Genomic DNA, 12055 nt, shown 5'->3' on the forward strand with positions numbered 1-12055 from the left:
AACAAGTAAACTAAGGGCAAATATCCATTTCCCTTTATTACAATATTTAATAGATCATGATTTAAGAGTTTCTATTTACTACAATTTCATTTTCATAATTAAAAATTCAGGCATATTTATACAAACAAGAAACAGTTACATATATTTAAAAAAAAGCAGATTAGCTGGGTCTAAGACTCTTAGCATACAAAGTGAGCACACAAAACCTATAAAATGTTACTGTATGCAATGTATAAAAAATCCAATAACCTCTTATTTTAAAGCTTGGTTGAATAGATTAATCACTAGTAAGAATTAAGGATGGTAGTTTTGCTGGCTTATAAGTATTCCTGTAAACAGTCTGAAAGAAGCAAAAAATTAGAAATGTTTTAGTCAATAACTTACCCCTTTTCTTCCCTTCTAAACCAGTGTAATAGTAGTTAATATTGGCTCTTTCAAATAGATTGATTCCAGGAGAAAACAAATTAGGACCATGGAAAACCACTGTAATTGATTCTATATAAATATACTAAAAGGGAAAAAAATATTGTACTCCAAATGTGACCTGGGCTACAAGTTGTGTGGAAAAAGTGACAGTTACTACTCAGTTTTACTGGAATTTTGTTGCTATTAAACTGATCAATCATTTGGTAGCAATATAACAGAAAAAGGGGGGGACCCGAGTGCTTAATAATATATCTACAGATTTATGCAACTAAAAAAACCTAATGTTGAGAATGCTTTTTCCTGTTCTTGTTGCATAGGGAACAAATTTCATTTGGCACACTGGACTGAATTTTGAGAAATAAAATAAACTTACAGCATTTGGCATTCCAATCAGATGTTGCAGTAAAGACAAATGTGGGATGGGGAATGGAAAAAAATGTGTTAAGAGGGAGAAAAAAAAAAGTGAGAAGACAGAAGACCAAAGGTGCTGGTGCCTTCTACCATTCAATGTCTGGAATACTTTTATCTGGAACAACATATACAAATTATTATTCACACCATGATTAAACTGCTAGAAGATCTTAATCATTTTTTATTGTGCTCTAATTTACAGTACCCAGCAAGGAAACCCTGACTATAAAGGCAAGGATGCCTTAAACAGCAAAAGTATTCTATTCACATTGTATGTTTTTATTCAAATTTACTTTCTGGTTCAGTTTCAAGTTTAGTGCACAAATAGTTGTAAGAATCTGTAAGATCCCATAAACTCGGGCCAAATTTCAGCAGTTTAAACCAGCTGCTCCTTGCAAATAATGTTTTTCCTTCTTGGCAGGTAAACATAATCTCCTCAGTTTCACATAAGTACTTCTTTAAACTGTAGTATCTCCAAAGTCCTTGTTCCAACGGATATATGCTTCTAGGGTTTGAGGGCTCACACTGCGCTTTATCTTTTTCAAGGACTCGGTGAAATCAGATAATCGAATATTTCTCATCTGTATTTCAAAGAATAAGAACAAAACATTTTTATAAATACATGAAGAATTATCAAACATTTTCTTTAGCATACATATCCAAGACTAAAATTAATCATTCTGTCCATTAATGCTACAAATAGAGATGTATTTTACTTTACACACCATATTCTTCAAAATATTGTATAAAAATGTTTTATTAAAGCTAATGTTTTAAACGCACAAAGGGAATTTACTACATAAAATGAACTCTGAATTATTATGTTTCTTGAAGTGAGGGCACATCTATATAAGAAACTGAAGCACTTTTGCGCCCACCTATAATTTTAAAGATCATTAGAAGGGTCAACTTGGACATTTAAAAAATGTAGGAGGCAACATGGCAGGTGGAAAGGTTATTAGACTTGGAGTCAATAATTCTGAACCTCAAATTTCCTTGTATTACCTACTTCAGAGGGAGTCTGAAAGGAAAATTATTGTAAGTTCATGTAAAGAGTTACATAATCAAGCTATTATAATAAAGTATAGCTTCCTAAATACAAGTATTTTATATTTAACTTTTTATATGAGAACCTTATGCAAAAGAATGAAATTTGAAAGGACCCTATCTTTATTACTTTAGTGCTTCAAAAAATTTTTCCTGTGTGGGTCTTCCTTCCATCAAAACAGACTACAACACTTCCTTGCTTTAGCAGGTTGTTTATTTAAGAGTTGCAGTGGCAGGAAAAAAGAATAGAAAATCACTAGTAGCCTGTCTCACGATGACAAGCTTTACAAACTTAGCTAAGCTGATACTCCGACTATGTAAGGCCTGTATAAAAAGACTTTCTAGTAGAATTCTTAAGTGAAACAAACCAAATTTTACCTCACTTGATAAAAAACTAATACGAAATAATTCAGGTAAGTCATTTGACTTTTTTTTTTTTTAATACAAAGGGAATGATAAAGCAGTATACCTCACTGGCAGACATATTCTTCACTTGTTCTGGTTTCAGTTCTACAAAATATAAAAAAAATTTTTGTAAGAAATGAAACTAGGGTTTCTGTTGTATAACAATAAAATACAAGTAAATTTGCAAGTATATGTTTGATAAGAAGACACATTATAATTTTACCAATACATAAAATCCTTCAAAATGGTAAAAAGAATAATTCCTTTGCTGAATAACTTTGAGGTAATCTATTATTATGTACAATGCTGAAGCATAGTAGATGGTTATTCCTCTCTTATTAATTCTGGAGAGTACAATTTGTCATTCATATAGATGACCAAATATTTTTCTAATTTGTTTCAAAATAGTAGAAAATGTTTTAAAAATATAAATGACTTATCTTTGCCAATGATCTTAGCTCTACTGTGACAAGGCTTAAGTTGAATAGTTGGGACAGAATTTCTTAACATATTTGTAAGTTTAAAAGGTGCAAGATTGTCAGCCTCAGTTTCATCCAGAGTCACTGAAGTCCAGTGGCAAGACAGAGTTAAGATAACTGGTGATGGCCCAGGATGCAGTGAATGACCACTTGGTGTCTTTGATGTCTGACCAAGCTCTAAGCACTCCACAGAACCTGCTTCAGCTGCCTTCATGGCCACTGGAACAAAATATTCTCATTCACCCATTCTGCTAGGGGAAGTCTTGACATGCTTGGGGTAATCCCCCTGGGAACTTACTATACTAATGAAATCACAAGGCCAGTCCCTAAAACCCACCCAGAACTAGTCATATATATTGTTTTTTTAAGTTGCTTTTTTTTTTAAAATATGACTGAAGAAGAATCCTTTGTTTCTTTTCACTACTGGAATATTCATGTTAATATTTTATTTTCTTGTGCACTCTCTTGTTTTTCAACCAAAAAATAAGCTGCTGCTTAGAAACTACTTTATACCACATTTTATAGTCATGGCAATGCTAACTCTGTCTTAGAATGAATGATGTTTGTAAGTAATTCCACTTGAGAAAGTCTGTTAATGGAAATCTCCTATTTTAAATGCTTTTGGTGCCTATAACCTTTGGTAGCAAAATATTTACAAGGTGACTCTCAAAAGACAGATAGAATAAAATAGACAGAAATGTCATATGTCTGTTTATCACTTACCTCGTATGGGACCCAGGGCTGCATCTTTTGCAAGTGCTGTTAAATCACTTCCTGAGTATCCTTCAGTCATTCTTGGAGAAAGGGAAAGAAAAACAGCAAAACACTTATATCACTGGAAATATTAAATCTTAATGATGACAAGTTTGGCACACTCTATGGATAAATAGTTGCTTACATGGCATGATCATATGGTCCACCTGCCAAATCAAAACAAAACAAAACAAAACAAAACTTCCACACTGGTTTGAAGCTGCTATGATTACTTTACTTTATGTTAAAGTATTTCTTCTACCTTCAGAAAGATCCTGTAATTTGTGTTTATTGGGTCAGGGTAAATCTTTCAACCACTGGAATTCATTAGCACATCAACAACAGATCTATTAACAAAGATTAACTGCTACCCTGACAAAGGGACAAGGACACAGCTCTGAAGATTCGGAAAGGCAGATCTAGATGGGAATGTCTTGGTGGATAATCTAAGGGAAGTTCAGCTCAGAGCAGGAAGGGTGAGAGGAAAAAAAGGATTGTTATAAAAAGCTATTAAGAAAAATGCATGGTAACCAGATCAATAAAGCATTTTTGTTATATGTCACTTATCAGGATAAGGAAACAGTTTCACTGGGTATTATCTATGTAATTATAAGAAATATATTTGTTAAAGTTTAAAAATAAATGAAAATATTTCATGTTCTTCTCACTTTATCCAAAGGTGTTTAAATTTGATTCACTTATTCATTCCCCATGTACTTTGCCAAAAATTAATATGATGAACATGTAGTAGCAGTATATACTTTATCAAAAAGACAGAATAATTCCAATTTGTCCCAGTATTTAATTGACACCTATACAACTATAACTATGACTGAAAAATAGTAGTCACTCACCTAGCTGTATATATACACATATGCATGTTAACCTAGTAGAACTTTTCAGTGATTAAAATAAAGAACATGTGGTATTCTAAAGTCAGAGTTAAGTACATGGCAAATTGTTAAAAAAAAAAATGAGTGCGCTCATTGAAGCCTTTAATATTCTCAGAGACTGAAACAACATTTTCACAGAGAACCAAGAAACTGATGTAAAAGAAATAAAGAGGAACCACACTGCTAGTTAAATGGGATAAATTGACATGCTGCATGCATATAAGGAAAAAAGGTGCATATAAAGTTATTGAAATTTGCATAAATTTTCAAAATTGGAAGGAATCTCATAAGCCATATAATCTAATCTATACCTGAACAAGAATTCTCTCAATGAGTTCCTCAACAATTGGTTATCCCGCCTTTGCTCCAATACTTCCAGAGTAAGGAAAAGCCCACTACTTCCACAGCCAGACCATTTATTTCACTTTTGAGGAGCTCATTTTTTTTCTGAGAAAAAAGTTTTATTAATGCCTTTTATCTTTATGTTAGTCACTTCTGGAAATACTCTCTTCTCAGGTCCTATGCCCACATTACTCCCACCAATGAACCCTTTCTTATAACAAAGAAAAACAGTTAAACATAAACACCTGTTACAGAGAGTACATCTGACAATATATACATTCTGCCCTAGGAATCCCTCAGCCCTCTGTCATAAGCAGGGAGGAAAGGTTCATTATCTGTTCTCAGAGAATATTGCTAGTTCTTTGAGGTACTCAGAGTTTGGCATCCTGTTAGCGGTCTTTTCCTTTACCTTGTTGTAGTAATCATGTACATTGTTCTTTTGATTTTACTTATTTCATTAAGCACTAGTTGATATGAATTTCCCCTGCTCTTCATAGGTATCATTTCAAAGATTTCCTTAAGTCCACTCTAAATCGGCTTCTTAACTCATTGTTCCTAGTTCTGTACTCTAGGGCCAAGTAGAATAAATCAAATTTCTTTCTTAATGACAGCCCCTCAAATACTTGAAAACTGATACCATTCTCCCTACATATTCTTTCTGCCAGTTCCTTCAATCCATCCTCCTCTGTCACAGTCTCCAGTCTCCTTACCACCCTGGTTTGACTTCCTAAAGAAATTTTTTAACTTAATATTCTTCCTAAAATCTGGTACTTAGGGCTGAAAACAATACTTCAAATACAGTCTAATCAAGGTAGACTACAGAAGGTCATTGTTAAGGCGGCCTAAGACTGTATCAGCATTTTGTGTTTCCATGTTACACACAACTCCTACTAAGCTGTCAGTTCAATAAAACTTCCAGATGTTTTTCAAAAGAACTGATATCTATTTTATGCCTCCCCCATATTATATCTGGGTCCAAACAAATGAACTTCACAAATGCACTTTAAATTTATTTCTATTAAATAAACTTTTCAGATTTGACTCTTCTTTTTAGCCTACTAAGCTCCGTTTGGATCCTATGTCATTCAAAGTATGGGTTATTGCTCCCAGTTTTGTATCATTTGCACGTCTCACAAGAATGCCAATTATTCTTTAATCCAAGTCACTGGTAGAAATGTTGAATAGTACAGTCATGAACAGCTCCTTATAGCATGCTACTGTAACTTTTCCAAGCTGACATCACTCAACAAGTTCTAAATTCTACTAACCATTAGTCTCACATCTCAGTCAACAAGCATTTCTTAAGCACCTACATATGTCAGGCACCAGGCTAAGGATTGAGGAAACAAAGAAAGGCAAAAAAAACCAACAAAATGTCCTTGCTCTAAAGATGATCAGCTTAATGGGGTAGACTACATGAAAATAAATATACACAAACAAGATCTAGATAGGATATCAACAGAGGGAAGGCACTAACAGTAAGGGGTATTGGGTTAAGGCTTCTTGAAGAAGGTGAAATTTTAGCTGGGACTAGAAGGAAGACAAGAAAGCCAGGAGGCTGAGATGAGCAGGGGAGACAATTCTAGAGGACAGCCAGTGAAAACACATGAAGTCACAACATGAAATATCATGTTCAAGGAACAGCAATGAGGCCAATGTAACAGGATCTCAGAGTATGTGGGGATGAATAAGGTGTAAAAAGATTAGAATTTTAGAAGGAAGGCCAAATTATAAAAGGCTTTGAAAGTCAGAAAATCTTCTATTTGATGTTGGAGGGGACAGGGAGCCACTGGAGTTTACCAAATAAAAGGGTGACACGGTGAGAACAGCACGTTAACACCAATTTAGTGGCTGAATGAAGGATGGAAAGGAGTGGGGGAGAGACTTGAAGTAGGGAGGCAAGGCAGATTACTGAAGTAGTCTAGATGCAAAGAGATGAGGGTCTGCAACAGGTGGCAGTGTCAGAGCAAGAAGGGAATGTAGGTAATTGACTGAAAGTGTGTGTGTGAGCGCACGTGTGTGTGCGCATTCAAATATAATACCCAAGGTTTGGGCCTGGGTGACTAAAATGCTGGTATCCTCAGAGATTTTAGGTAGGGGAGGTTTGGGGGTTGGGAGAAAGAAGAGAAAGATAATGACTTCAGTTTTTAAGATATGTATAGGATATCCAGTTTGAGATGTTCACTAGGTATTTGAGATGTGATGAAGGTTAGGCCTGGACAAACAGATCACAAATGACAACTGAATGCACAGGTGCTGATGACCTCACCAAAAAAAAAAAAATAGTACAGACTGTTTACTATAGAGGAAGAAGAGAAAAGTGTGTCCAGAACAGAGCCTTGGGGGAAAAATATAAACCGAACAATTTAGATCTGTTACTATCCAGTCAAAGAAAACATATTACTTTTGAGAAGATAGAAATATTTAGGTAGAGTTTTCACATTATATAGAAATTTGCATTTCCTCATCATAAAACTTACTTTAAATCAAACAGAAAACCACTTCTTCATAAAAATGCTGAAGTAATCCAAACAGAATTACTCACCTAGCTAGCTGGGCTAGCTCTTTTTGGGTCAATGGGCTTCCTTGTTTGCTTAATAGATTTTTTAGTAAAAGTAGTCTAGTCTGAAAAGCGAGAAGAAAAATATACAAGTTACAAAGACCATCAGCTTAAAATCATCTTAAGAAACAAATATCTCTATTCAGATGGTTCTCAGATTTCTGTATCTAGCCCTAACCTCTCTTATGAATTCCAGTCCCACATCACCAAATATTTACTGGACATTTTGAACTAGATACCTCATAGACATCTTAAACTCAACATGTTCAAAACAGAATTTATTATCTTTTCCACAAAACCTTCCTCTCTTCCCAACTCCCCTATTACTGTTGAGAGCATCAATGGATCAATCAATAAGCATTTATTAAGCATTTGCTATGAGCTGGGAATTGTGCTAACTGCTAGGCCAGGGATAACAAAAAGAGGCAAAAGAAAGTCCCTACCCTCAAAGAGCTTACAATCTAATGGGGAAGACAACATACAAACAAATACAAAGCAAGCTATTATATAGGATAACTAGAAAATAATTAACTGAGGGAAGGCACTGAAATTAAGAGGGATTGGGGAAGGCTTCCTATTGAAAGTGGAATTTTGGTTAGAACTTAAAGGAAGCCAGGGAGGTTGGTAGACTGAGTACAGGAGGGGAGAGTATTTCAGATATGGAGTATAGCTAGAGAAAATGCCTGAACCCAAGACAATGGAATGTCCTGTTCCTGAAGCAGCCAAAAGGCCAGTTGTTAAAAGAGTGGATCAAAGAGTATCTGTCAGGGGGAATAAGGAAAAGAAGACTGGAAAGGTAGAAGGGGGGCAGAGTTGTGAAAGGCTTTGAATGCTAAAGAGGATTTCGTATTTGCTCTTGGAGACAAGAAGCAGCTATGGGAGTTTACTGAGTAGAGGGGTGACATAAAAGTACCTGGGCTTCAGGAAAATCACTTTAGTGGCTGAAATGAAGATGGATTGGAGTGGGAAGAGAGACTTGAGGCAGGCAGACCCATTAGCAAGTTACTGCAACAGTTCAGCCACAAGGTGATGAGGGCCTGAACTAGAGTGGTGGCAGTGTCAGAGGTGAAAAGGGGATATATTTGAGAGATGTTGCAAAGGTGATAACCAGAGGCCTTGGCAACAGATTGGCTAAGGCGGGTGTGTGTGTGTGTGTGTGTGTGTGTGTGTGTGTGTGTGTGTGTGTGTGTGTGTGTGTGTGTGTGTGTGTGTGTGTGTGTGAGAGAGAGAGAGAGAGAGAGAGAGAGAGAGAGAGAGAGAGAGAGAGAGAGAGAGAAACAGAGACAGAAAGGAATCCTGGATGACTCCTAAGACATGAGTTTAAGATGTCTATTAGACATCCATTTCAAGATGTTAGAAAGGCAACTGGACATGTGAGACTGGAGGTCAGCAAAGAGACTGGGGCAAGAAAGGTAGATTTGAAAATCATCAGCATAGAGATGGTAATTAAATAAATCCATGGGAGCTAATGAGATTACCAAGTAAAGAAGAGAATCCTGAGGGAAACTCATGGTTAGAAAATGTATTCTGAATATGGATCCAGCAAAGGAGACAGAGGAACAATGATCAGAAAAATAGGATGAAAACCGGGAGAAGATGGTGTCCCAAAAACCTAGAAAGAAGAGATTATCAAGGAGGAAAGAGTGATCATTAGCATCAAAGGCTGAGACAGGTCAAGGAGAACAAAGACTGCGAAAAGGTGATTGGATTTGGCAACTTGAAGTTAATTACTAACTTTGGAGAAAGTAGTTTTTGTGGAATGATAAGGTCAGAAACAAGATTGTATGGGGACAAGGAGAGAGAGGGGAGAGAGAAAGTGGAGGGATCTATTGTCAAAGGCCTTTTTGAGGAATTTAGCTACAAAGGACAGAAGAGATGTGATAACAGAGACGGAATGATCAATATTTGTAGGCAATAGGAAATGAGCCAATAGACAAGGAGAGACGAAAAATAAATTAAAAACAGTAACAGAAATATTTTAATGATGATCAAGAGTTAAAGATTCAAGATAATTCCAAAACCCATGATGAAAAATGTTATCCACCTCCAGAAAGAGAATAGATGAACTCTGAATGCAGACTGAAGCATACTTTTTTAACTTTTTCTTTTCTTTTCTTTCTTTCTTTTTTTTGTGTATGTTTTCTTTTATAACATAGCTAATATGGAACTATATTTTGCATGACTTCACATGTATAATTAATATAATATTGCTTGCTTTTTCAAAGGGTAGGCAAGGGGTGAGGACAGAGAATTTGAAAACTCAAATTTTAAAAAAATCAATGTTAAAAATTTTTTAAAATATAATCAGAAAATATTTAATTTTAAGTAAAAATACATTAAAAAAAGAAAAAAAGAAGTGATAGACTGGGGATGATGGGGGCAATCTATTGGAGGAGATGGGATAGAATGAGATCACTTGATCAGGTAGAAGGGTTAGTAAGGAGTAAGTCTCATCACATGAGACAGGGATGAAAGAGGAGATAATAGCAAAAGACAACAGAATGACAAGAGATGATTAAGGAGTTCGTGGTGAATGCTTTCAATTTTTTTCTATAAAATATGGGACAAAGTTCTCAGCTAAAATAATTGGGGCAGGGTAGTCTTGGGAGGTATGAGGAGGGGTGAAAAGGTTTGGCACAGAGTATGCTGCGGAGAGTTGGACAGTGAATTGATAAGGGAGGTATAGTAGGATTGCCCAGGAGCAACGAGCACCCCGTTGAGGTTATGTAACATAAATATGTAGTGGATTCAGTCAGAATGGCTGTATGATATTCTTTACTTTCAATTCAGCACAAGTGAAGGTGGTGACTGGTGGGGGTTATCTGAGGCTGAGCTTTGGCTGGGCATAATAAGTAATATGACGAGTGGGCTAGGAATTCAAGAGAGGAGGATAGTAAAGAGTTGAATTGGTTCACCAAGGAGTTAAGATAGGGAGGTGAGGAGAGAGTGACTAGAGTGGGGGAGATGGTCTGAGAAAGAATTGAGGCATCAAGGGACTGGAGGTCAGGATCTGAATAAAGAGCAGGGTTATGTAAGGGAAGCCTGGCAACCCTGCTGCCATCAACTTCCCCTTAGAACTGATGTCACATAGCTAAGTGTTGCCACTTGTACCTTCAATCTCTCATATACATCCACTTCTCTCCATTCATATAGCAACCACCCTTGTATAAGATCTTACCCCCTCTTTTGCTTGAAGTATTATAATAGTCCTCTATAGGTCTTCCTGCCTCCATTCTCTCCCTACTCCAATCCAACTTCCACTCAGCTGCCACAGTGATGTTCCTAAAGCACAGGTCTGACCATGTCATTATCCACCTATTCAATATACTCTAGGAGCTCCCTGTTATCTCTAGGATCAAATATAAAATCCTATGTTTGGGCTTTAAAGCTCTCCACATTTCCTACATTTCAGGTCTTCTTACACTAGACTCCCCTCTTGTACCACCCAATCCACCTATGCTGGCCTACTTGCTGATCATGGAACATGACACTCTATCTCCAGTCTCTAATCTCCTTGCCTTTGTCCTGGCTGTCCCCATGTCTGAAATGCTCTCTCTGCTGACTTACATGTCTTCATTTCCATGGATCCCTTCAGGACGCGGCTCAAATTCCACTTTTGCAAGAGGCCTTTCCTTTCTCCTCCTCATCCCACACCTACCCTCCTTCAGCTAAAGCCTTTTTCCTCTAAGTTCTGCATATATATTTTGTACTTATATAATTAAATACATTTTGTCTCCCCACAGAACATAAGCTTTTTGAGAATAGAGACTACATTTTTCTCTTTCTTTGTATTTACAGTGCTCAGTAAAGCACAGTGGTTGGTACATAGTAAATTCTTAATAAATGCTTGGACTGACTGGATGACATATTTCTTCCTTCAGTTTAGCTTTTTTCTTATATTCACAAATAGATATTTAGCCTCCTTTTCTATCTGTTAATTGAGTTACTATGTCCCTAATCATGCAAGCTCAAAACTTCCCTCTCTCTAGCTCTTCATATTCAACTGAGCCATCATTTAATAAATGAATGAATGTCATGCAAAAGGCACCATAATAAAAGAAATGAGATAGTTCTTGCCGTCAACTAGCTTGCAAGCTTCCCAGCTTGCAAAAGGAGACAAGACATACACACACACACACACATATAAGTAATACAAACTAAAATACAAATGGAAAGGAAACATTCAAATTATATGCTATAAGGAACTATAGGAGGGAGAGGTCATTTCCAGATTTAGCAGGTGTGGACGGGGACCATAGAAATCATCTTTCAGGGGAGTATGCCCAAGGTTGAATGTGAAAGAAGGGAAGAATTAGAAAGGTAGGGATGACGGGTGGGAAGGCTTCCAGGCATTGGGTATCAGCTAAACAAAGGCACAGAGATGGGGAAAAAAGAGAATGATGATAAAAATAGCAGGCACATAAAGTTTTAAGGCTTACAAAGTGTTCTACACACTTTTTGTCATTTGATCCTAATAACAACTGTGTGAGGCAGGTGCTAATAATATTCCTACATTACAGATGAGGAAATCAAGCATCAGAGGCTAACTGACTTGCCTAAAGTCACGCAGTTATGAAATATCTTGAGGTGGGATTCAAAGCCAAGTCTTCCTGATTACAAGTCCACCTTGGAATAGTTTAAATGGAACAGAACTGGTGAGGTAGAGTAGTGTAAGTAAAGGGAGTCAACACAGGTTGAAACTAGATTGTAAAAGTTCTTAATTCCAAGTTACGGCATTA

The 12055-nt window shown here is 36.4% G+C and overlaps 1 protein-coding gene across 4 annotated transcripts in view; it reads right to left on the minus strand.

The window, feature by feature from the left end:
* Positions 1-1095: 1095 nt before the first annotated feature.
* Positions 1096-12055, minus strand: part of SPAST (spastin) — a 91288-nt gene continuing 80328 nt past the window's right edge. For all 4 annotated transcript variants that reach the window (XM_027850575.1, XM_027850572.1, XM_027850573.1 and 1 more), the window contains 4 exons: positions 7302-7381; positions 3492-3562; positions 2354-2394; positions 1096-1418 (listed from right to left, as the gene is read on the minus strand). In XM_027850575.1, coding sequence (XP_027706376.1) covers positions 1296-1418; positions 2354-2394; positions 3492-3562; positions 7302-7381 — 315 coding nt within the window. In that variant the 3' untranslated portion in view covers positions 1096-1295. The remainder of the gene's footprint in view (positions 1419-2353; positions 2395-3491; positions 3563-7301; positions 7382-12055) is intronic.

This window comes from Vombatus ursinus, unplaced genomic scaffold, assembly GCF_900497805.2.
Source record: "Vombatus ursinus unplaced genomic scaffold, bare-nosed wombat genome assembly UNPS02009062.1, whole genome shotgun sequence".
Taxonomy (NCBI): Eukaryota; Metazoa; Chordata; class Mammalia; order Diprotodontia; family Vombatidae; genus Vombatus; species Vombatus ursinus.